Source organism: Papio anubis, chromosome 12 (assembly GCF_008728515.1).
Source record: "Papio anubis isolate 15944 chromosome 12, Panubis1.0, whole genome shotgun sequence".
Taxonomy (NCBI): Eukaryota; Metazoa; Chordata; class Mammalia; order Primates; family Cercopithecidae; genus Papio; species Papio anubis.
The window spans coordinates 30,951,916-30,978,563 of record NC_044987.1 but is presented as its reverse complement, the minus strand read 5'-3'; the positions used below and the strand labels follow the sequence as shown (position 1 = coordinate 30,978,563).

Below are 26,648 nucleotides of genomic sequence, written 5' to 3'. Positions count from 1 at the left end.
AAGTAAAAGGAATGAATTACTTAGATTTTTTTACTGCTTCTTAGTCTCTTTGAGGATCATGGGTTTATGGAATGTTTTGGAAGTAAATTTGATATGACTATTATATAGTATATCAGTTTACTGTATATCAGATAGTTATTTTACTGATCACCTTTTATTAAGTGCCTTACATATACTGCCATTTAATGCTTACAACAATTCTGTTATACAGAAAAAGAAACTAAGATTTACAGCTAATAATCTTTAGCTTAGATCTAGAGGATACTGGGGTTGAAATTCTAGTGCATCCTGCTTGATGCTGAAGATTTCTTGCTGATATGATACAGTTGAAACAAACCACTATCCCTGGAAATGTGAACTTGATCTCAACTAAGGTTCACTTTAAGATGTCCTAATGTCATATTAATCCTGATCTAGTAGTTTTACTCTGATTATTTACTAGAGTGTATGGGATTTAATGGTATGGGAGGTATGGTTGACTTATACCATGTAGTGGCCTACTCACTTATTAATTTTTCTTCATTAGCTAGTTATTCATTTAGAGAGTTATTCACTTGAGATTTTGCTTGTTATATATCCCCTTGATATTAAAATATTTTTTAACAAAACTCAAGTATATTGAAATAAATTGTCATTGAATTAAAGTGACCAGATTTCTTGATCTGATAAAGCAAAAATAGATGAAGGATTTTAAAGATACCAAAATATTTGCTCAATTTTTGATTTTGACAGTTTTTCTTAAAAAAAATAACTATTCAGAAAGCCTTAAACTTAATTTATTCATTTTCCTTCCCTTCCCTTCCCTTCCCTTCCCTTCCCTTCCCTTCCCTTCAGACCTTCAGAGTCTTGCTCTATTGCCCAGGCTGGAGTGCAGTAGTACAAGCTCGGCTCACTGCAACCTCTGCCTCCTGAGCTCAAGCCATCCTCCCACCTCAGCCTCCCAAATACTGGGACAACAGGTGCACACCACCATGCACAGCTAATTTTTGTACTTTTTGTAGAGATGGGATTTCACCATTTTTCCCAGGCTGGTCTTGAACCTGTGAGCTCAAGTCATCTGCCCGCCTCTGCCTCCCAGGATGCTGGGATGACAGGCATAAGCCATGGCACCCAGTCCCTTAATTTATTCATTCTTAATTTTAATTCTGTTTAACTGGAAATAATGCAGCCATGCACTTGAGCTCATGTTCTTTTTCTCTTTTTCTGTAAATTGTGTTTTTAGTTTTATTCTTGAATCATTATTGTTCTCCTTTATGATGTTATTGTTAAATACTTATGGCTGAAGGAATTTATTGGTACAGGTAGGCAACCTGATAGAGGGCAAAAAGAGCTTTCTTTGCCATTTCCAGCTTAGAAAATTAAGGAAGAAGATCCTCGTTGACCTGTTTTAGGTCAGGTGGCAACCCTTGTATCAATGTCTATGGAGTAATACAATGTGATTGACTGACACTGTAATTACATGCTCATCCTTAAGGTCAGGATATCTTCTGTAACCAGATAACGGGAGAAAGGTAACCACCATTACCCACTTATTGTCCACATATTATGTGCCTATTTTTTGACAACATTTTGGAGTGTTGGGCTCAGTAATAATTAGCAATTAGTTTACTGACTCCAGTGGGTAATCTGAGGATCATAGAATGACAGGGGCTTTACTTCTGTTCCTGAAACCTAGAGACTACATTGTTCTTTCTCAGTACAAGTGAAGAAATGGCTAAAATAAATGTGGTAGTACCGTGTGTACATTTGTATATATATGTGTGTGTATATATATGACATATATATAAAAACACACACATATATATATGTCATAAAGAATTAACTAGGCCAGGCATGGTGACTCATACATGTAATCCCAGCACTTTGCATTGTCAAGGTGGATCAAGGTGGAAGGATCACTGGAGTCCAGGAGTTTGAGGCTGTAGTGAGCTATGATCACACTACTGCACTCCAGCTTGGGCAACAGAATGAGACCGTGTCTGTAAAAACAAACATCAAAACAAATGAAAAGAATTTGCTATATCATTAAATTATAAGTATTGAACTACATCATTAACTGATAAAGGTTTTGAATTAATACAATTTATTGTCTTATTTGTCTTTATCATTATGTATTTCTTTACCTTAAACTATATATGTTATTATAATCATTTTAAAGATCCATTAATTTATAAAATGTTCATCTTAGTAGCTTCTCCACCTCATCATTATTTAACTACAAATCTGAATTTTAACCTAATACCTAAGAATACTACACTACACGTCTCCCCAAAAGACATGCCTTGCTTTTTCTAGTGTTTTAATTCTCATGGTAGTTGTTTCATATACGTATTAGTTGTTTGTAACTGTTTTGGGGGGTTTTTCAGCCACACTTGAACAATGGCCAATTGCTTAGATCTGTTATGTTTCGAGGGTTTTTAAATTCATTTATGTAGGCTGGGCGTGGTGGCTCATGCCTGTAATCCCAGCGCTTTGGGAGGCTGAAGTGGGCAGATGACCTGAGGTCAGGAGTTGGAGACCAACCTGGTCAACATGACAAAACCCCGTCTCTACTAAAAATACAAAAATTAGCCAGGTGTGGTGGTGGGCACCTATAAACCCAACTACTCAGGAGGCTGAGGTAGGAGAATCACTTGAACCTGGGAGGTGGAGGTTGCAGTGAGCTGAGATCACGCCACTGCACTCCAGCGTGGGCGACAGTGAGAGACTCCATCTCAAAAATAAATAAATAAAACAAAATTTATCTATGTAATGTTCATTGGTTATGTTACAGTTGTGAATGCATTTTTTTAAAAAGTAGGCTTTATGTTTTAGAGCAGTTTTGGGTTCATGGCAAAATTAAGCAGAAAGTATAGAGATTTCCCATATATTTCATGCCCCCACATACTATACAGCCTCCTTCACTATCAAAATCCTGCACCAGAGTGGTACACTTGTTAAAACTGTTGAACCTACATTGACACATCCTAATCACCTGAAGTTCATCGTTTACCTTAAGGTCCACTCTTGGTATTGTACTTTACATGGATTTTGAGAAATGTAAATGACATGTGTTCACCATTCTAGTATCTTACAGAGTAGTTTCACTGCTCTTAAAATATTCTCTGCCTTTTCATTCCTGCTCACTTAACCCCTGGCAAACACTGATGTTTTTACTGTCCATAGTTTTGCCTGTTCCAAATTATATTCTAATTATGTTTGTCATATAATTGGAATCATACAGTATGTCAGTATGTAGCCTTTGTAGATTGTGTTCTTTCACTTACTATTGTGCATTTAAGGTTCTTTCATGTTTTTTTCATGGCATAGTATCTCATTTCTTTTTAATGCTGAATACAATACAATTCCATTATCTGGAGGACCACAGTTTATCCATTCGGCACCTACTGAAGGAAATCTTGGTTGCTTCCAAGTTTTGATAATTACGATTAAAGCAGCTGTAAACATTCATATGCAGGTTTTTGTGTAGACATAACATTTCAACACATTTAGGTAAATACCAGGAAGGCAATTGCTGGATCATATGATAAGAATATGTTTTGTTTTGTAAGAAACTGCTAACCTACCTTCCAAAGTGGCTGTACCCTTTTGCATTCCTGCCAGCAATTAATGAGGGTTTCTGTTGCTCAACATCCTTACCATTATTTGGTGCTGTCAGTGTTTTGGATTTTGGCCTTTCTCATAGGTGTATAGTAGTGACTTATTTTAATTTGCCTTTTTCTGATGACATATGATGTGGAACATTTTTTTATATGCTCACATGTTTGCTTTTTGTTGATTCACTTAATCAAGAAATAGTTATTGAGCACTACACACACACACACATGCACATGCACACGCACGTGCACATCCCCAATATATACTTTTATAAAATAAATTTTACTTATGTAGGTGTGATTTTCTTGTAGGCAAGGAAATCACTTGCTAGTAGTATTTACAGGAAGGTCTTTTCGTTGTATGTATGTTTTGTATAAATGGTGACTTAATCTCGTATTTATCCTAATCTGTCGGTTTATAATTACACATACATATACTAGATGTAAAATATTATTTACAGTATGGGAAAAGCTATACAAATTATCTGTTAAAACTTGGTACGAAGATATGTGCTTAATAGATGTCTTCTTTTTGTTAATAAACATTTACTGTTTTTTTTAAAAAATGCAAATGATACAAGCTTATTTTAGGAAATTTGCAAAATACATATAAGAATAAAGAAAACAAAAAGGAACTACAATCTCAAAATTAAATCACTGATTAAATTTTGGTATCTGTTTTAATGTGTTTTTGCAGATATTTATCCATATATGTATGTTTTTATAAACATATTCCTCCTTCTACAAAATGGACTATGCTATATATATTTTATTGTGATTATTATTTATGATAGACTTTTGGACATTGTTATTTAAGTTTTCCCTCTGTTATAAACAATCTTTCAAAGCCTATCCTTATTTCTTATTAGGAGCACATATGTGATCCCTTTGCTTAAATTTCTAGAAGTGAAATTTCTTAATTTAAGGACATGTAGAATGTTAAGGAACACATAAAATGCCCTCCAAAAAAGACAGCATCAATTTCATTCTCAACAGCAATCTATTCGAGTTTTAAATCTCTGAACCTTATTTATACCAGGTATTTTATAAAGTACTTAGCCTTAAGATTCTTATTTTAACGTATGCCACTTAATTTTTTAAATTACAAGTTATTCGTGCTCTTTGAAATAGCCAAATGATGTATATGTATAAATAAAGAAAAAAAGTCTCCTTTTCAGTCTCTCCCCAACTTGATACCCCCTTTTAGATCTTATATAACAGGTGTTAAAAATTTGGTTTGATTCTTCACAAATTTATTTGTGCTCATATAGTTATACAAAGTGTGTGTTCAAATTTTAACAGGTATGACTTTTTGTATTCAATTTTTAAAAAATTTAGTTCCAATTTTATTTTAATGTGGGTAACTTCCTTAGGTTTTTCTTTCATTTTACTTATATTTTACAAATTTTTCTTCATCTAGGTCTAATTTAAATGATTATAAAGTTCTCTTCCCCTCCTTCATCTGCCTTTTTCAGAAGAGCTGTCTACTTCTGGGATGTTTAGTCCCTTCTTACATTCTTGAGTATTTAATGATACTTGTATTAGAGTCTGTTTCAGATTGTTCTATTATCTGAAATTCTTAACATTTTAGTCTTCTTTTCTGATGTGTCTAATGACCCTTGCTTACAGTGGATTGTTTTCTCCTGCTGATACTTTTGGACCATGAACTCATCTTCAGTGATACTTTATCTTTTGGAGTTCTTTGAGATCCGGGTTAGGGGAGTAGTTCTCTAAAGCAAGCTTGCCTAAACTCTTACCGAGGTAACCCAGTGACATCACGATTAGTTCTGTTGTTTAGGGACTCCTTTTCAGTCCATAGTTAAAATTTATGCCTTAACTCTGTGCTCGGCACAAGTATGATGTTTAATTTTTTCAGAGGATACTTCTTTTGCCCAGATTCAAGTATATTTGTTGTTTCATGTGAGCATGGGCACTTTTTTTCTGGTTCATGTTTTTACTGATAATGTAATTCTTTAAGGGCCCAAGTTTTAGAAAGAAAGCAATCTCACTGTTAATATTTCTCCTTGTGTTGGCTCAGGTAGGTTGTGCCCTAGGTTACCATGACTGTTTTCCTCCAAGGCAGCCATAGCTGCTTTTAATGCCACTGTGGTTTCCAATTCCCTCTTTTTTTTTTCTGATGCTTGAGAACCTTTTATCCAAGATTTTAGGTATTTGTAGCTGGAAATTTTGAAAATTAGTTTTTCATCTTCCATTTTGCTAGAACTGAGACACCAATTGCTGATTTTCTATATTAATTTCCTACACGTTGGTAATTGTGTTCCATAGACAAAAAGATTAATAATGATTGAATAAAATGTAGGATCCATTTTATTCATTATTATTAGTACTAATAAAATGATAACTAATATTTATTGGGCTTTTAGAGTGTGCTAGGTACCATGCTAAGTGCTTCAGATACATTATCTAATCTAATTATTAATATAGTGAGGTAGATAGTATTTAATATTATTGTCCCCTCATTACAGAGACAGAAACTGAGGTCAAGAGAGATGATGTAATTTGTTTCTGGCTAAGATCACCTGGCTAGTAAAATAGGAGGGATGGAATTTGTATCCAGTTTCTTGATTCTGGACCTGTGTTGGTTCTTTTTTCCCTTTTTTTGACATGGATTTTCGCTCTTGTTGCCAAGGCTGGAGTGTGCAATGGCGAGATCTTGGCTCACTGCAACCTCCACCTCCAGGGTTGAAGTGATTCTCCTGCCTCAGCCTCCCGAGTAGCAGGAACTACAGGCGTATGCCACCACACCCAGCTAATTTTTGTATTTTTAGTAGAGACAGAGTTTCAACATGTTGGCCAGGCTGGTCTCAAACTCCTGACCTCAGGTGATCTGCCTGCCTTGGCCTCCCAAAGTGCTGGGATTACAGGCATGAGCCACCATGCTTGGCCCTGTGTGGGTTCTTAATGCCCATGTAAAGAGACTGTTCTTATAAGAAATACTTGTTATTCACCTGCCTATTGTAGGCAATAGGGTTGCAGTGGAGAACAAAGCCTACCCAGTCTCATGGAGAGTAGAGTTAGCATACTGTGTGGATTAAAAACACTCTTCCTGTAAATGGAAACAAGTTGGTTTATTTCTACAACATTTAAAATATTAAAACATCAAATCTTATTTTGCATAGGTACCTTGTATTTAAGAGTCTTGTTTTTGATACATCATGTAACAATTATATCTTATCCATTTTCATACTATATGTCTGACACAGTATTGTTTTGCCAGAAAGATGTTTTACTATATTTTAATAAAGACATAATTTTATTTACTTAATTTTGTATGCCCTATATAAACTTGTGGCTCTTATTTAATTTAATATGTTCTTAGAAATTGGACCAATTCTTACTTACGGAAAAATAATTAGTTTTCAGTTCTTTGTAAATGTATTATTTAATGTCAAAGAGTTGAAGTCAGAGTATGATCCTCCTAAGACTACTGGCAGCACCTAGTAGAATGTATGTGGCATATTATTTAGTTCACTTCCTACATTCTTCGACTTTGTTTCTTCCTTCTTTCATTTTGTCTTTTAGATTGCTCCTGAAAGTCTGAATCTTAATTTCTACCTTCCTTTTCTATCCTCCCTTCTTTTTTTCCTCCTTCCTTTAGTGAGAAATACTTGAGCATAATCCGTGTTCTAGTTTTCTGATAAAGTAGCTATGACCTTCTCCTTTGATAACTCTCATTCTATGTGATTTGGTGTCTTTTTTGATACCTGTTTATTGACAGCCTGTTTTTGGTTCTGCTTTTGTTTCAGTGAAATATTGGGTTATCTTATAGTTTTTTCTGTGTTATCTAACCTCAATTAGTTACTCATGTTTTAACTTTCTGAGTGATAACACATTAAAGGAATTATTTGTTGTTTGTGCTTATTTGGTATAACTTTTCTTCTTGTGTGGAAAATGAAGAGTTCACTACAGTTTTCTGTTTGATTTAGGAGATTATTCTATCCAGGAAAGAGAAAATAGTTGTCATAATTGCATATAGTCACCCATATGTTTAAACCTACACAGTGACAAACTGAAGATTGCTAATGCATGGGGTGGATTTGGTGAATAATGACTAATCTAAATTTCACAATTGTATTAATGTTTCACCTGGCAAAGTTAGTTTTGTTTTGTCTTTTAATGACATGGGTCCACTGCATAATTGTTATTGCTTTCTCTAAAAATTTGATCACTTACTCTGACCCCACCCCTGACTTGAAGTGTTTCTAAGATGTAGAAAGCAATCTGAATAGTAATTTTTTACATGGATGAAAGTAGGTCATATGAAGACAGAATGGAGATTTTTGTGTGCCAGATTTTAAGGACTATGCTTTTCCAAAGACACAAATTTTTAAAAGGCAAGATAATATCTGTTATTCTTTGCAGGCTGATCAGTTGATGTTCGCTTTGCATTTTGTTCGAGGCATGCATCCTGAACTTTTTCAAGAAAATGTAAGTCAAATTAAAGGAGAGAAATTTTACAGTAACATAGAAATTTGTTAATGGGTAGATTTATGTTTACATTAGAAGTTACTTTAGGCTAGAAATTATGTATCAACCTATTAATCTTTTACTAAGTTAGAAATGTAGTATAAAATGGTGATTTCTAGTTCTACTTCCCTGTGGATGAGCCTAACATTCCAGAGTGATGGTAAGGCAAGGAAAGAAATCTCCCAAGCTGCCTACATTTTTCTGAACCCAGGTTCACTTACTTAGGGCAACAGAAGAGTCAGCCTTCTTATTTTCCTGGCCTAGGTAGTAGAGCTCATAAATAGAAAAAGTGAGATAATATTGGCACAAAACTACATTATTTATTGCTTCCACTGAACTGTCAAGAGGCAGCAGGTGAGGCATGAGGATGGGCAGTTCTCAGAAGTTTGCCTGAACCTACAGGTTTATGTTCATCTTTTTATGTATAATTTATCTTCCTTGTTTATGATCTCATTTCTAGTCTGCCATGTAACCCCTTCTCAAACTTCAAAAGGACCTCCCTTGAGCTGGAGCTAATGAAACCACTTCTTGTCTGCTTACAATTTAAAAAAAAGTTATTTGCAAGTAATTTTTCTCATTATGATTCTGTTATCATAAAGCGAGATTCCAGTAGCCAGGGTGCCAAGGGATGTTATATGGACAGTGCAGTTTTGACCTACTTTACTCTACTTGGTCAAATTCTAACTATTTTCTGGTTCCCTTCATTTGAATATAATAGTTAAAAGAATGCAGACCATTCACAGTTCTTCCTATGTTCTCTCTTTGTTTTTCTCTGACTCCACATGCACTGGCTAACTTGTATAGTTTCTCCTGAATTTATTCATTTGGTCCCGTTAACTCCTGCTGATAACTTTGATGTCTTTTCTTCTTCCTATATAATGTTTTTCACTATGATCAGTAGGTTCATGAAATATATATATTTCCTCTTTTTCTCTCCTAAAGTATAAATAAACTGTCATTGGGGAAGGAGAACATTTTTCTCTGACTCACATAATGTAGTGGTAATCATTCATATTTTGCTTATTTGTGGCTGCATAATTCTAATAGGAAGAGTGTGTGGCCAAGGTGAGTGAAGGCAGAAAATACATTGCTTTGGTAGTTTTTCCACATTGCTCTCGAATTTTCATTTATTTTGCTTATTTACTGGCCAGTGTATGACAATAGTATGGTAGTACCTATTATTGTCTAACTTGGGGATGCCATGGGGAAGGCATAGATTTTCTTAGCACTAGATTCTAGAACACTTGATTAATCTTAATGCTATGGCAAAAAAAAAAAAAAAAAAAAAGGATTAATGGCATCTTCTCTCAATCAGTGAGAAAAAATATGTTAATGGAATTACTTTTCTCAATATTTCCTACCAGATACCATTTTTAAATTTTTGGGTGCACCTTACTGCTTACTCATTAGCAACAAATAGCCTGTGGAAAAACAATTAACAGGTAGTGACAAATGTTAATTGAACATGACATTTAAATTTTTAGACATTGAGACTCATATATATAATGGAGTTATTGTTTTGTTTTACTAAAATTATTCTTAGTAGATTTCATATTAGTATTTTATGTTATCACATTAATACATTCTTGATAATGTTAACGTACTAAAAGAAGTGGTAAGATGAAAATGAACTTTTTTTTCCCTATCTCCGTAGAGAACTGCATTTTAAGCCATCTTATAGGGAAAGTTAGACAATTTTGTTGGCTGGTTATCATCTTTATATTTTTGTGTCCCTATATTTTTATTCAATAGGAATGGGATACGTTTACAGGTGTGGTTGTTGGAGACATGTTACGTAAAGCTGTAAGTTAAAATAACAATCTATTTTGCTGTTAGAGAAAATATTTCTGGCTTTTTGTTGATGAAGTATAATTTGCTTCAGAGGTGTTCTAAATTATTGTTGAAGTTATACTTTGATTAGAAGAATGTATTCTGGCCTCTTAAGTATTTCCTATAATATAGACCTAAGTATATTTGTTTATTTTAAAGACATATATTCTGAGAATAATATGTAATACTAACAAATTAATGCAGTTTCTTTTTCTCAGTATATGTAATTTATTCCAAGGATAATTTTATATAATCTTTAAGAAAAACAAATCTTATAACTTGAAAATTTTTCTTATATAATGAGAGTCTTAAAATTACATTTTAGAACTTTTAATAACTTCACTCAAATTTAGCTTTTTTCCTAGTAATTTCCTATTTGAATATATAATAAATAATAGTCTTCTAGCAGTATACCCAAAATATAACATGGAACCTAGATAATGTCTGAAATGTAACATATAATTAAAAATAATGTAACTTTTATGACAGTTCCTCATGACATTTGAGTTTTTCTGAAGTTTCATGAAAGATTAAGCACAATGAAAAAATGATTGCAACATTTGCCTAAATGGTTCTCTGTCCCTTATATTACATAGAATTTTACCATGGTGACTTGTAAAATACATTAAAAAAAAGAAATAATGTATAGAATGAACTTTTTTTTTTCAAAATAATAAAATAGCTAATCAATTGCTATTTTTCAAACTCTGAATTTTACCAAGTATACTAAGGAAAATAATTGCTTTTATTAAAGGACTCTCAACAAAAAATACGTGATCAGCTTCCGTCTTGGATAGATCAGGAACGAAGCTGGGCCGTGGCAACATTAAAGGTATTCCTTTTCTACTATGAGACATATTTTAATTTCTTCTATATTTGCGTTGTTTCTGTTGATACTTTGTGCTCCTTATTCATAATTAGCGTTAATATTTTCATAGGATGTAAGTTCTCCCAGTAAAAAGTTACCGAAGAATTATTGTGATGAGTCCTTTAATCAGTAATTACTAAACCTTTTGTTTATGAAATAGCATGCCTTCCAAATACAATATTTTCTTTCTCTTTCTCCGAATCCCAGCCCCCAAGGTAAGTTAGGCTATGAGAATGGTGACATGGGAGAAGAAAAAGCAGTTTAGAAGCCTGACTCTCAACAGTTCTGTGCTCTTCAACTACTCAGGCTAAAAATGTTGTTTTTGTGGGAAATGAAAGACAAATCTATGCATATATATGTTTCCATCCTTCCCTTCCTTCCCCTGCTTTTCTTCACAACTGTTATAACATAATAATAGCACATGATAAAAACAGTTAGAATAGCTAGCATTTACTGATGGCTTACTATGTTCAAGGCATTATACAGAATTTGAAAATGGATTATCTCACTAAATATTTTCAATGACATTATGAGGTAGAATAGCTAGCATTTACTGATGGCTTACTATGTTCAAGGCATTATACAGAATTTGAAAATGGATTATCTCACTAAATATTTTCAATAACATTATGAGGTAGCTATTGTAATTATCCTTGTGTCACAGATGAGGAAATTAAGGCACAGCAAGATACAGTAACTTGTTTATGGTCACTTAGGAAGTAGAGCCAGGATTTAAAACTGTGTTTCTTGCTGCATAGTCTGGGCTCTTCAGCACTACTCTTTACTGCCTTCATTTCATGAATATTGGTTGAGTAAAATAAATGAAAAAAAGAGGGGGGGACGATTTTGTTTTATATCCTCCATTTTTTTCATTTATCATTTGTTTGGTGCTTACTACCAGTTGGCATAATGCTAGTGACAGTCTTTACTTGACCAAACTTTAGTCAGCCTCTTGAACCTTCTTCTAGGCCCACCTGTGCACTTCCTTGTAAAATCTACTTTTAACAGGAACCCTGCAAAGTTGGTTTAGTGAGAATTTATTAATCTTCCATATCTGATTACCCTTGATATCTAATCAGATTCCTCATTCCCCACCGTTCCCCAGGTGATTCTAATGACTTTGGCCTGTCTTCAGTAAGAATCCTATTAGATTGGTTTAGCCAGAAATCCCTGTACCCGATATTTCCTCTTAGTAATTTTCCATCCACTGACCTCACTTTGCTCCTTGGTTAAAAATTTCCACTTGCCCATGCTGTATTCAAAATTGAGCCCTGCTCTGTGCTGAAGTCTTTTTCCCCCTATTGCTTCTTCTGTTGTAATAGTCCTGAAAAAAAATCTGTTTTAATGCTTTAACTACTGACAAGCTCTGGTGTTTTTTGTTTATACCAGTAGAATGACAGGTGTCTATTTTATAATATTAAGAGACTCGGCCATGAACAAACTTACACTGTAGAGAGCATATCAAATCATTACCTTGTCATAATGGTTGGCAGTGTACAAGGTAGCCAAATACATGAGGATAATAGAATGTGTAGCACACCTAAATTAGTAATGATGGGGCCTTGTATACTAAATGTCACTAAAGTTAACAGACTACCATCAAGTGTTACTTTAGTAGGCTTAGATCATTTATTAAAAAGTAATTAAATTGAAATGTAATTAATTTTCTGCTGTTTAATTTTAGTTAAGTTACATAATGAAATTTGGGCAATATAATGGATTATTTTTATATGAGTATAGATGTTTGGATAAAGCATTTTTATATACTTGATTTATGTTTATATTATATGAAGTTCTATACTGAAGATATAGATCTTCTAAATTTCTCATTTGTTTTCAGTGAAAATTCTTCACCTTTACAGATTTACATTTCTGATCTTACACCCCACTCTTGAAAAATTGGGGAAAAGAGAACACTGTTTGAGGTAGAGGGAATTAATATGTTTGGGAAAACCTCTGAAAGATGATTTTGTTTAAAGTGAATATTGAACATGGAATAGAAATTTATGAGGTCGCAAAGAGGGTTAGAACATTTAGAGACAACAGAAGCAACATGTTTACAAATAGAGACATAAACAGGGTTTAGGAAAACATTCTTTTTTATTGAATTTGATACTGTTTTAGAAAAACAGAGCTTGACAGAATTTAAAACTGTGAAGGTAAGTTTTATTCAAAAGAACTATTGCCATAGGGGAAAAGAGATCTCAGTATAGTACTGGGCTCAATTCTGAATATAGCATGGACAAGTGGGAATTTGTACCCAAGAAGCAGGGTAAGGATTAGTGTTGGGGGTCAGTGGATAGAAAAAAGTGGAAATGTCAGCGGCAAGTGGGGATTCTGGCTAAACTGATTTATCTGGTGAAGGCAGATCAAGATGATCAGATACCAACAGATAACAAGGGTGGAAGAGGAGAAATTTTTTTTTTTTTTTTTTTGAGATAGAGTTTTGCTCTGTGGCCCAGGCTGGAGTGCAGTGGTGTGATCTCGCCTCACTGCAGCCTCTGCCTCCTGGGTTCAAGTGATTCTTCTGCCTCAGCCTCCGGAGTAGCTGGGATTACAGGCGCTCACCACCAGCCTGGCTAATTTTTTTGTATTTTTAATAGAGATGGGGTTTCACCATGTTGTCCAGGCCGGTGTCAAACTCCTGACCTCAGGTGATACACCCAACTTGGCCTCCCAAAGTTCTGGGATTACAGGCGTGAGCCACTGCACCCAACTGAGAGGAGGAATTCGATTGGATATTAAAGATAGGGAATATTGTTAAAGTTACTTAGCAAAATTCTTGTTAAAATAGGATACTACAAGGCATGACATGAAGCCCCTGATTGAGGCCTAGTCAAAGAGAACTCAGAGGAGCCTGACCAAGGTTTTGATAAAGAGAGTCTTTGTCAATATTAATATGAAATTTGACATATTTAACATGACAATCCTTAGAATTTACACTTGAGGCCAGGCGCGGTGGCTCACGCCTGTAATCCCAACGCTTTGGGAGGCTTAGGCGGGCAGATCATGAGGTTAGGAAATCGAGACCATCCAGGCTAACACGGTGAAACCCCATCTCTACTAAAAACACAAAACATTAGCTACTTGGGCATGGTGGCTGAGCCTGTGGTCCCAGCTACTCAGGAAGGCGAGGCAGGAGAATGGCGTGAACCCAGGAGGCAGGAGCTTGCAGTGAGGCGAGATACGCTTCCCCTTTCACTCCAGCCTGGGTGAGAGTGAACTCTGTCTCAAAAAAAAAAAAAAAAAAAAAAAAAAAAAAAAGAATTTACACTTGATCTTAATGACCGCATTTGTTTTCTTCATAAGGTAGAGATAGCTAGATACAAATGTTTTTACATAGAGAAAAGATTTAACTCGTGAGCACTGGTTTAGTACTACGTTGGAAGTTTATTTTAATTCTGGCTTTAATATTAGGTGAGTTTACCATAGTGTTGCTGACCTAGAAATAATTAGACAAGCCAACACAAAGTGGAAAATGAACAATAAACATCAACTAATAATTGGTTCTCACTTTTAGTTTTTTAAAAAATAAATATATGTGCTTATATTTGTTTATAGCTCACTGTATATGGCCATTTTTATTTTTTAGATTGCTCTCCCCAGTCTTTATCAGACCCTCTGCTTTGAAGATGCAGCTCTGTGGCGTACTTATTATCATAATTCAATGTGTGAGCAAGAGTTTCCATCTATTCTTGCAAAGAAAGTTTCCTTATTTCAGCAGGTAAAATTTAGTGTTATCTAAATGCAAAAAAAAAGTGTTTAATGTTTATCTTATTATTCAGAAGCCATTTAAAGGAAAGCTTTGCTTTTAGAGTGTTACTTTACCTTTAATGGCATATTTAGGGAAGGGCTTGATGCTTTTGCCACTTTATTGACAATTAAATCATGCCAAAGTTTCTGGGCCGGGTTTCTCTCTCACTGTGGCTTTGTTATTCCCTTTGCCTGAGACCCCAGGGGGATTTTGTAATAGGAAAAATCTATTTCAGAAAGAAACTAAGGTACAAATTGTACAAGTTTTACAATCATTTCCTGGAGTTATTTTTAAGGAAAAGACCTAATAGTGAGTAACAGGGGATTTTTCCCATTCTATTTTAAAATAGAATGATGAAACCTACTGGCAGGTTCCACTCAAATTTTTTTGCTAGTCAAAAAGATTAGAGTGGGAGAGCTTTTCAGAAGTTGATTCTCCAGGAAATGACCTTTCCATTTATCTCTTCTCTTGATCTGACCCCTTTGTGTCTCCATATACAGTGAATTCTATTTCCCCAAGAGTGCTTAACCAAAAGGAAAATGACTAAGAAAAAATTGATTTGAAAACTTAAAACATCTAGGAATATCATAGATATATATGAATCAGTAGTCCCAGCTACTTGGGAGGCTGCGGCGCAAAGATCACATGAGCTCAGGATTCGAGGCAGCAGTGAGATGTGATTGTACCACTGCACTCCAGCCTGGGTGACAGGGCGAGACACTGTTTCTTTCCTGTTTTTTTTTAAAGGTAAAAATAGTGATTTGAACATTTTAGGGAGGATTTCTGGGTCTCTGTTTGCTGTCAACAGAAATGCCTCACCTACATACCATGATTTTCACCTGCCATTTAGCCTTTTATTAGATCCGGAAGACGCTGCTAACCCTATGTTTACTTTTGATGATAGACTTGAGGAAGTAAATGGATTTCAGTAACATTTTTGATATATACTTGCTATATACCTATAGTGACAGTTTAAAGCACAGTAAATATTATGAAACAATGATAAATGTTCCCATATTTAGTAAACATTTGTTTAATTAGTTAACATTAATTATTGTTTAAAGTAATTGCACAACTTTATTCTTTAAAAATATTCTGCATTTTATTTTAAGATTCTCGTAGTGCAGGCGCTAAGACCGGACAGATTGCAAAGTGCCATGGCTCTTTTTGCATGTAAAACTCTGGGTAAGTGTGATGCTTTTCAAGAACTAGACCACTGACCTGAATTATTTGTTTTTAATTTACCTTTCATTTTATGTTAGCTTTAGATTAGAAATGTTATGATATCTCTTTTATTCATTCTGTTTATTTATCTTCCAGTCTCTACCTGTTTTAGAAAAATAATTCTCATCTGGGCATGGTGGCTCATCCTGTAACTGCCCAACAGGTTCACCTTGCCTGCTGCCTAGACAGAGCTGATTTGGCAAGACAGAATTGCCATGGAGAAAGAGTAATTCACACAGAGCCGGCTGTACGGGAGACCGGAGTTTTATTACTACTCAAATCAGTCTCCCTGAGCACTGGGGGTTGGAGTTTTTAAAGATGATTTGGTGGGTAGGGGCTTGGGAAGTGGGGAGTGCTGACTGGTCAGGTTGGAGATGGAATCATAGGGGGTTTCAAGTGAGGTTTTCTTGCTGTCTTCTGTTTCTAGGTGGGATCACAGAAATGGTTAGGTTTTACAATAGTGATGTTATCCCCAGGAGCCATTTGGAGATGTTCAGACTTTTGCAGCCAGAGGCTGCATTACCCCTAAACCATAATTTCTGATTTTGTAGCTAATTTGTTAGTCTGTAAAGGCAGACTGGCCCCCAGGCAAGAAAGGGGGTCTTTTTGAAAAAGGGCTATTATGAATTTTGTTTCAGAGTCAAACCGAAACCACCTTTGCAAAAAATAAAACTGAGGAAATTATGAGTGAAAGAGCTCAGACCAAACTGACTCCATCTTGCTTCTAACCTTTAAGCTATCCTTGTTCATTCTTGGGCATAGGCAGAACTAACCTTGGGAAGGAATTTAGTTTATGGTTTGACTCTGAAACAAGATTGATAATAGCCCTTGCGCAAAAAGACCTGCTTTTTGCCTGGGGATAAGTCTGCCTTCAAGGGACTAATAGGTTAGCTATAGAAATTATGGTTTAGGCACTGGGCATGGTGGCTCACGTCTGTAATCCCAGCACTTCGGGAAGCCAAGACGGGTGGATCACTTGAGGTCAGGAGTTTAAGACCAACCTGCCCTACTTGGTGAAACCCCGTCTTTCCTAAAAAAAAAAAAAAAAAAAGACGGAAAGAAAAATTAGCCAGGCATGGTGGCGGGTGCCTGTAATCCCAGCTACTCGGGAGACTGAGGCGGGAGAATCTCCGGAACCCAGGAAGTGGAGTTTGCAGTGAGGAGATATCATACCACTGCACTCCAGCCTGGGTGACAGAGCAAGACTCAATTCCCCGCCCAAAAAAAGAAATTATGGTTTAGGGGTCATGCAGCCTCTGGCTGCAAGAGTCTGAACGTCTTCAAATGGCTCCTGGGTATAATATCACTATTGTAAAAACTAACATCAGTGCTTGAGATATTTTGCAGACCCTGCATTAGGTGGATCAGCTGACACCACCTAGTCTGGTAATCTGGCTCAACCAGTTCTATGATCCCACCCAGGAATAGAAGACAGCAAGAAGACCTCACTTCAGCCCCACTGTGAGTCCATCTCCAACCTGACCAATCAGCACTCCCCACTTCCTAAGCCCCTACTCACCAAATCATCTTTACAAACTCTGATCCCGAATGCTTAGGGAGACTGATTTGAGTAATAAAACTCTGGTCTCCTGCACAGCCAGCTCTGTCTTGGTAAATCAACTCTGTCTAGGCAACGGGCAAGGTGAACCCATTGGGCACTACAAAACCATCAACTAAATTCCTTCCCAAGGTTAGTTCAGCCTACACGCAGGAATAAACAAGGTCAGCTTAAAGGTTAGAAGCAAGGTGGAGTCGGTTAGGTCTGATCTCTTTCACTGTCATAATTTCCTGAATTACAACATTTGCACAGGTGGTTTTAATACCTGTAATCCCAGCACATTTGGAGGCTGATGGGGGAGGATTGCTTGAGCCCAGTAGTTTGAGACCAGTCTGGGCAGCATAGTAAGACCTTGTCTTTAGTAAATATTAAAAAATGAGCCAGGCACGGTGGCATATGCCTGTAGTTCTAGCTACTCAGGAGGCTGAAGTGGGAGGATTTCTTGAACTCAGGAGTTCAAGGTTGCAGTGAGCTGTGATTCTGTCACCGCACCCCAATGTGGACAGCCGAGCAAGACCTTGTCTCAAAAAAAGAAAAAAAGAAAAATAATTCTCTTTGTTGGATATAACCCATATATAATGTTGAATTAACTCTGACATCCTATATTTAGTAAAGGTATTTGGACTAGAGTGTTCCTCAATCCAATATGATTGGTGTCCTTACAAGAAGACATCCATGTAAAGACAGACACATAAGGAGAACATAATGTGATTACGAAGCCACAGATTCAAGTTGTACAACTACAAGCCAAGGAACACAGAAGATTTCTAGGCAACCACAAGAACCTAGGAAGAGATATGGATGTGTTCTTGTAGGGACACCAGTCATATTGAATTGAGGCACACTCTCGTCCAGTATGACCTCATTTGAAGTTAACTAATTCTGCTTGCAATGGCCCTATTTTCAAAAAGGTGAACATTTTGAGGGACAGGGGTTAGACTTCAACATATCTTTTTTGGGGGGTGGGGAGGGACACAGTTTAACCCATAACACCTACCAACCAAGCTTTTCGCATAATGCCTGTCTTCTGCCTCACCCATACACACACAAATACTTTGAGTCACTTTTTAGACTGGTCACCTGGTTGGTTAACGGTAAGTATATGGAAATAGTCTAGATATGCCCTGTGCTTTTGTTTACTTATGCAGGGGGAGGAAATGGTCACTGTTTATTCAACTCTGATAGAATGTTTATGTACCAGATAATTTTTACTCATGTCTGGCAGAATAATTATCCACCTTTCTTTTGGTTGCAAGTGACAGATACTATATTAAACTCACTTAAATGAATAAAGGAAATTTATTAGTTTAAGTATTCAATACTCAGGAAAGAAGAGATAGGGCTGGTCTTCGGGTTAACTGGACTTATGCAACATCATGACTCAGACAATATCAGGAAACTCTGTCTTTGTCTCAGCCTTGAGTTTGTCTCTGTGTTTCTCTGCCCCCCTACTCCCATCTCTCTGTTTCTCCCTTTTTCTTTGTGTCTTTATCTCTCTCTTCCTCTCTTGTTGCTTTTAGACTCTCATTTTAATTTCTGCTTGTGTATTATCCTTAGTCTCAAGGGTTCGTAATATTCTGGTTGATAAAACTGCTAACTTCCTGGGTTATATTTTAAAGCTTATGATGAAAGAAGAAAGATAACTTTTCCTTCCCAACTTCACCATCAAAAATCCTAGAGAAGGACTCTGATTTGCTCAACTTAGGTTACATATCCACCTCTGCAACTAATCACATCAGAAATATATGGAATTACATTTCTCCAAAAGCAGCCATGCATGGGGGAGTGGTTATTACCAGAAGTGAAGGAGGGGATGCTGGTACAAAACAATAGATATGCATGATAATCAGGCTACATATAACCTGTTTTAATTTTTATATTTATTGATAGTTTGATACCTGACCTATTAATTTGTCAAGTGCAGCTGGGCATGGTGGCTCACGCCTATAATCCCAGCACTTCGGGAGACCAAGGTGGGCAGATCACCTGAGGTCAGGAGTTCAAGACAAGCCTGGACAACGTGGTGAAACCCCATCTCTACTAAAAGTACAAAAATTATCTGGGTGTGGTGGCAAGTGCCTGTAATCCCAGCTACTCAGGAGGCTGAGGTGGGACAATTGCTTGAGCCCATGAGGTGAAGGATTGCAGTGAGCTGAGTGTCACTGCACTGCAGCCTGGGCTAAAGAGCAAGCCTCTGTCTCATAAATAAATAAATAATTTTTTAAAGTTCATTTTGGGAATCTACCTCCTTTAAGAGTTATAAGTATATAACTCGATTCTGTAGCTGTTGGTGGAAATGTTCTGTAAATGTCTGTTAGGTCTATTTGGTCTAGTGTAGATTAAGTCTAATGTTTCTTTGTTGATTTTCTATCTGGATGATCTGTCTAATGCTTATAGTGGAGTGTTGAAGTCGCCTGCTATTATTGTATTAGAGTCTATCTCTCTCTTCAGCTCTAATAATATTTACTTTATATCTGGATATTCCAGTGTTAGGTATATAGATACTTACAATTCTTAAATTCTCCTGCTGAATTGACTTCTTTATCATTATATAATGACTTTTTTGGTCTCTTTCTATAGTTTTTGTCTTGAAATCTATTTTATCTGATATAAGTACAGCTACTCCTGCTCTTTTTTGGTTTCCATTTGCATGGAATATCTTTTTCCATCTCTCTATTTTCAGTCTATATCAGTCTTCATATATGAACTGAGTTTCTTGTAGGCAGCATACAGTTGGGTCTTATTTTTAATCTATTCAACCACTGTTTCTCTTTTACGTGGAGAATTTAGTCCATTTATATTCAGAGTTATTATTGATAGGGAAGGACTCTGGCTATTTTAGAAAAGGACTAACTACGGCTATTTTGTTATTTGTTTTCTGGTTGTTTTTGTTAGTCTCTCTCTCTTTTTTTTTTTTCTTTCTTCCTGTCTTCCTTTGTGTGTAAGGGATCTTCTCTGGTAGTATATTTTAACTTCTTTCTTTTGTGTGTGTGTGTGTGTATCCATTATAAGTTTTTTCCTTTGTGGTTACTATGGGGCTTGAAGAAAACATAACCAGTGGATTTTAAACTGATGACAACTTAACTCTGATTACAAAGAAAAGAAGAGTAAAACAAACCAAACAAACAAAAAAAAATTTACACTAAAACTCAATTCCCCTTCCCCCATTTTGAGGATTTTTTTGGTCTCAATCTATATCTTTCTATATTGTCTATCTCTTAACAATTTATTGTGGTTATTATTTTTGATAGGTATCTTTTAGACTTCATAATAAAGACATGAGTGGTTATATAGTTTGAATATACGTCCCCAGCAAATCTCACGTTGAATTGTAATCTCCAGTGTTGGAGATGGGGCCTGGTGGGAGGTATTTGAGTCATGGGGGCAGATCCCTTGTGGCTTGGTGTTGTCCTCACAATAGTGAGTGAGTTCTCTCAAGACCTGGTTGTTTAAGCATGTGGCACCACCCTCCCCAACTCTCTCTTGCTCCTGCTTTTGCCATGTGACTTGCAAGCTGCTGTTCTTACCATGTGAGACACTTACTCCTCCTTTGCTTTCTGCCGTCAGTAACAGCTCTCTTGAGGCCCCCACAGAAGCCTAGCAGATGCTGGTACCATGCTGGCAGAATTGTGAGTGAATCAAATCTCTTGTCTTTATAAATTAGCCTATCTCAGATATTTCTTAATAGCAACACAAGAATGCCTAACACAAGTGATTTACACACCACAGTTACAGTGTTAGCATTTTCTGTATTTGTCTGTAGACTTACTTTTACCAGTGACTTTTATACCTTCAGATGATTTCTTATTGCTTAAGAATCCTTTTCTTTTAAATTGAAGAATTCCCTTTAGCATTTCTTATAAGATAGTTCTGGTGTTGGTGACATTTTTTAGCTTTAGTCTGCCTAGGGAAGTTTTTATTTCTTTTTTATGTTTGAAGGATGATGTTGCTGGATATAATATTCTAAGTTGGAAGCTTTGTTTTGCCTTTAGCACTCTGAATATGCCATCCCCCTCCCTCCTGGCATGTGAGGGTTCCGCTGAGAAATGTGCTTCCAGACACATGGAGCTTCTTTATATGTTATTTGCATCTTTTGTCTTGCTGCTTTTAGAATCTTTTCTTTGTCCTTGGCCTCTAAGAGTGATTATTATATGCCTTGAAATAGTCTTATTTAGATAGAATCTGTCGGTGATTTTGACTGTCTTGTACCTGAATATTCTTACCTTTCTCTATGCTAGGCAAGTTCTCTGTTACTATTTCTTTGAATAAACTTTATATCCTGAGCTCTTTCTTTACATCTTCTTCAAAGCCAATAACTTATAGATTTGTCCTTTTGAAGTTATTTTTTTAGATCTTGTAGACATACTTCATCCTTTTTATTCTTCTTTCTTTTTTCTCCTCTATATTTTCATGTTTTCAAACTCACTAATGTATTCTTCTGTTTGATAAATTCTGCTATTGAGACACTGATGCATTTTTCAGTTTGTCAATTGTATTTTTCAGCTCTAGGATTTGATTTGTTTTATAAAATTATTTGAATCTCTTTGTTAAATTTCTCTGATATAGGCCAGGTGCAGTGGCTCACACCTATAATCTCAGCACTTTGGGAGGCCAAGTTGGGCGGATCACTTGAAGTCAGTAATTCAACACCAGCCTGGACAACATGGTGAAACCCCATGTAAAAATACAAAAATTAGCCAGGCATGGTGGCAGGCACCTGTAATCCCAGCTACTCAGGAGGCTGAGGCAGGAGAATTGCTTGAATCTGGGAGAGGCGGAGGTTGCGCTGAGCTGAGATTACACCACTGCACTCCGGCCTGGGCCAGTGAGACTGTCTCAAAAAAATTTTTTTCTCTGATATAATTCTGATTCATTCTCTGTGTTATCTTGAAGTTCATTGCGTTTCCTCAAGACAGCTATTTTGAATTTCTTGATGGAGAGGTTACATATCTCTGTTACTTCAAGATTGGTCACTGGTGCCTTATTTAGTTCATTTGCTGAGGTCATGTTTTCTTGGATGTTTCTGATGCTTGTGGACTTTCATCATTGTCTGGACATTGAAGAGTTAGATATTTATTCCAGTCTTCAGAGTCTGGACTTGTTTTTACCTGTTCTTCTTGAGAGAGCTTTCTAGGAATCCAAAGGAGACTGAGTGTTGTTACCTAAGCCCGTTTTCACTAAAGCTGTTTTAGTACTATTGGGAACCCTAAGCCCAAGAACTCTATGACTCTTGCAGACTCCTAGAAACACAGCCTTGGTGGACTTGAGGAAGATAAGGGAGAATTTTCTGGGTTCCTAGACAAAATCTTTTGCTCTCTTTCCTCTCTTTCCTCCAAGCAAAAGGATTCTCTCTCTATGCTGGGTTGCCTAGAGTTTGGGGAGAGTTGATATGGGCTCTGCCTTGACCACCACAGCTGGTACCATGCTGAGTCATACCTGAAGCCTCAAGCCTTCCAGACCAGCACAGTACTGAGGCTTGCCCAAGGCCTGTGACAACTACTGCTTGGCTGTCACTGATGTTCATTCAAGGCCTGAGGCTACCTTAGTCAGCAAGTTGTAAGCCAGCAGATTCCTTTCTGGCCCAGAATGGATCTTGAAACATCAACTAAGGAGCAAAGGCCTGGAATCATAGGCTTCAGGAATCTTCCTGGTGCTTTATTTTCCTGTGACTGGGCTTTTGTCCAATTTGCAAGACATAGTCCTCTGTACTATTCTCTCACCTTCCGCCGAAGAGAAGGAACCTGTCCGTGTGCTGCATTGCCTGGAGTTGAGGGAGTGGTGATGCAAGTACTCTTGTGGGCTGCTGCAATTGGTATTACACAGAGTCACACCCCAAGCCCACTGCTATGGACACCAGAATAGCACCAAGGCTTGCCCAAGGACTGCAGTCACTGTGTCCTGACTGCTACTCAGATTTATTTGGGCCCTCAGGCCATTTAATTAGCTAGTGGTAAAGATGACTGGAACTTGGTTTCTTCCTGCTGAAGCAGAGGACTTCCCTCTGGCCCAGGGCTGCTTTATATGCTCCTTCCATGGGCACTGGTAGAATTCTGCCTGGTAATGAGGAGAAAATTAAAGAAAGAAAAAGAAAAAGGAAAAGAAATAAGCTTTTCTGTATTAGGCTGACTTATCCCAGAGGCAGCAACAAGCACAGCCCAGACTCAGGAAAAGCCTCGATAAACACTATCTGAGAAACTAGGACACAAAGGAATGTGCTCTGGAGACTCTCCCAGTTCTCCCTCAACATAGGAAGGAGAAAAACAAAATTTCCTTTCTCTTATGGTATGAGTTTATAGATTCCTGTTCTCTGTAACTAGTAGCTTCAAGTATTCTGTTTTATCTAAGCAGTACAATGAAGCTCATGAACCATCTGAGCAGACCTGAGCTACAGCCACCTGGGCACCGTAGTGAAGGTTATGAGATAAGCCCATGCAAGACACTTGAGCAAAACCTAGGTAACAGCCATCTGGGCTGAATAGCAAGGGTCATGTGTAATTCTGGGTTATGCACCTGTCACAATTTGATTAACTGGCTTCGTTCTGCCTCTGTATCCTTGCTTTCACATCACTGCAATCCTGCTTCAAGCTAGCCCACTCCCTTTTTGAAGTGTGTATAAAGGTCAAGAGCTGTCTTTTTTCTGGGCTCAGTCTCAGGATTTTAATCCAGTGGGTCTGAGTGCACCCAATAAAATCCTCCTGCTTTACTCCGAGGTCTCTCTTGTCCCCCGATTCCTGCAACAGTATTGTGTTCTGCTCAGTGACTGGACCACACTGAATTCCAATGTAAAGTCACACTCACTTCACTTTCCTCCCCTATGCACACAGATTCTCTCTGTGCTGTGCTGCCTGTGGTTGGGGAAGGAGTGGTATAGGCAATCCAAGACTATTTTTCCTACTCTCTTCAATGCCTCTTTCCTTGTGATTCTATTGAAATCAGCTGCTGTGATCACTCACTAGATTTTTGGTTCATATGAAGGTGTTTTCTTATGTGGATAGTTATTCAGTTTGATGTTCCTGCAGGGGACAATTGCTGGAAGATTCTATTTGTCCATCTTGCTCTGCCTTCTTCTTAACTGTTGATCCTAAAGACTACAGTAGTTGGAAAAAAAGATACTGGTGTCCATGTTTGGAAATGCTTTTGAATATGCTTTATCTTGTTACTGTAACAATTAACAGGTTCACAAATTTGGATACACATGGTGAGTAATCACTGTGTAATACACATCTAAGAATATGGAAAACAGTTGTCCCTGTATTTAGCATTAAGATTAGTTGAAGTAGCCTTTTACTAGCATTTTTGAGAAAATAGAAGCAGTAAGACAAAAATTCTTCATTTCCCATCAACACATCTACCATTTGCATTAGTACTCATTCTCATTCTGCTTTCCTTTCTCTTACTATGAAAGAATATCTTAGCTGTAATCAAAGGTCAACTCATTTACTGTTTTCTTCTTCATTTCTGCCATTATCATCTTCTCCCACATCATGAATTTCACCATCTTTGCTGGATCATTTTTTTCAGCATACAAATATATTTTAGTATCATCTGTCTTAAAAATACTTCCCTTGGTCTCAGACCCTTTTCTAGCCAGTATCCTATTTTTCACTTCTTTCTAAACTCAAAGTTGTCCATTTCTTTCTTTATAGAACACATTCTTCTCTTGATTGTTATGTTTCTTTTTTCATTCCCCAACCCTCTTAGGCTGTTCCTTTTTACTTTCCTTTACTGGCTTCTTGTCTGCATGTCTTCTAAGTGTTAGAGTACTTTTCTTTTTTACTATAGTTTTGCCCTGGGTTTTATTCTTTCATTATTACATATTCTCCCTGTAGGCGACCTTACCCAATCCCTGGATTTAAATATCATTCTTAAATTATTGACTCTTGTATCTCTTATTTCCAGCCCTGAAATTCTAGGCTTGTGTATTTAATGCTTATGTGATGTTTTTGTATTAAAAACATCAAAAATAAATATCTCAAATTTAATGTGATCAGTACAGAACTTTTGATTTGTTTATACTATCATCCACTCAATTGTTTAATCCAAAACCCCAAAAGTACAGTCATGTGTTGTTAAAACAGTTGTTTAACAGTTTAACAGTGTTGTTTAACAAAAGTACAGTCATGTGTTGTTTAACAGTGGGGATGCATTCTGAGAAATGTGTCATTAGGCAGTTTCATTGTGTGAATATCATAGAGTGTACATAAACCTTGATTGTACACCCTCATACACACCTAGGCTATATAGTATAACCTATTGCTCTTAGGCTACAAACCTGTGCAGCACATTCATGTACTGAATGCTATAGGCAATTGTAACACAGTGGTAGGTATTTGTGTCTCTAAACATAGAAAAGATACAGTAAAAATACAGCATTATAATCTTATGGAATGACCATTGTATACATGGTCCATCGTTGATTGAAAAGTCATTGTGCAGCTCATGCAATTCTTTCCTCTCTTTTCTTTCTTTCTATACCCAACCTACCATCAAATTCTTTTGGTTTCAACCCTAAAACTTATTCTGAATTCATTTTATTTGCTTTATTAGTACCAACCTAATACAAGCTATCATCAGCTCTCAATTACTGCCATACCTTTTATTTGTTGTCTCTATCTTCAGAATATATCCAGAATCCAGTCACTTCTCAGACCTTTAGGACTTTCTACCACTTTGTTTAAGCCATTTTTACATAAGCAAGATTATTACCATTCAGGCATCTATCCTTCCCCACTTGAAGTCTATCCTCAACATAGCAGCTTTTTGAAATATAAATTAGATCATATCATTCCTCTGCTCCAACTCTTCTGATGGAATGTGACATCTCATCTTCTTCAGAATCCTTACAATGTCCTACAAGGTCTTACCCTCAGATCTTATCTCCTAACCACTCTTGACCCTTGCTCAGTTCTTTACCCACATAATTGTCTTTTTCTTGCTTTTTTACTGCTCTAAGTATGTTTCTGAAATGTCAGAACCTTTGTACTTGCTGTTACTATTGCTCAAATGCATGTCAAAATAAAACAGGACACTTTTCAGAGAGGTTCTTAAGAGTTTTTTTCCTACTACCCATTTAGTCTTTAATAATATGGTCTTTGTGCCACATTGCACATGACCTTTCCTACTGATTTTATAGTTTGACTATCAACTCTTTGAAATACTTATGATACTATTTCATCTCCAGGTCAAGTGACATTTAAGGTTTAATGGCATTAATTAAAAACCTCATGTTATTTATATATTCAGATGCTTTGAAAGTTTAATACACTTCTAAAATCATACTCTTTCTAAGCAAAAATTATGTTTACTATTTTATGGCTGTATGACTTTGTA

The 26,648-nt window shown here is 36.5% G+C and overlaps 1 protein-coding gene across 5 annotated transcripts in view; it reads left to right on the top strand.

Moving 5' to 3' along the window:
* Window positions 1–26,648, top strand: part of DYNC2H1 (dynein cytoplasmic 2 heavy chain 1) — a 354,596-nt gene that overhangs the window by 155,242 nt on the left and 172,706 nt on the right. For all 5 annotated transcript variants that reach the window (XM_031653015.1, XM_031653014.1, XM_031653012.1 and 2 more), the window contains 5 exons: window positions 7,980–8,045; window positions 9,837–9,887; window positions 10,669–10,746; window positions 14,375–14,506; window positions 15,649–15,721. In XM_031653015.1, coding sequence (XP_031508875.1) covers window positions 7,980–8,045; window positions 9,837–9,887; window positions 10,669–10,746; window positions 14,375–14,506; window positions 15,649–15,721 — 400 coding nt within the window. The remainder of the gene's footprint in view (window positions 1–7,979; window positions 8,046–9,836; window positions 9,888–10,668; window positions 10,747–14,374; window positions 14,507–15,648; window positions 15,722–26,648) is intronic.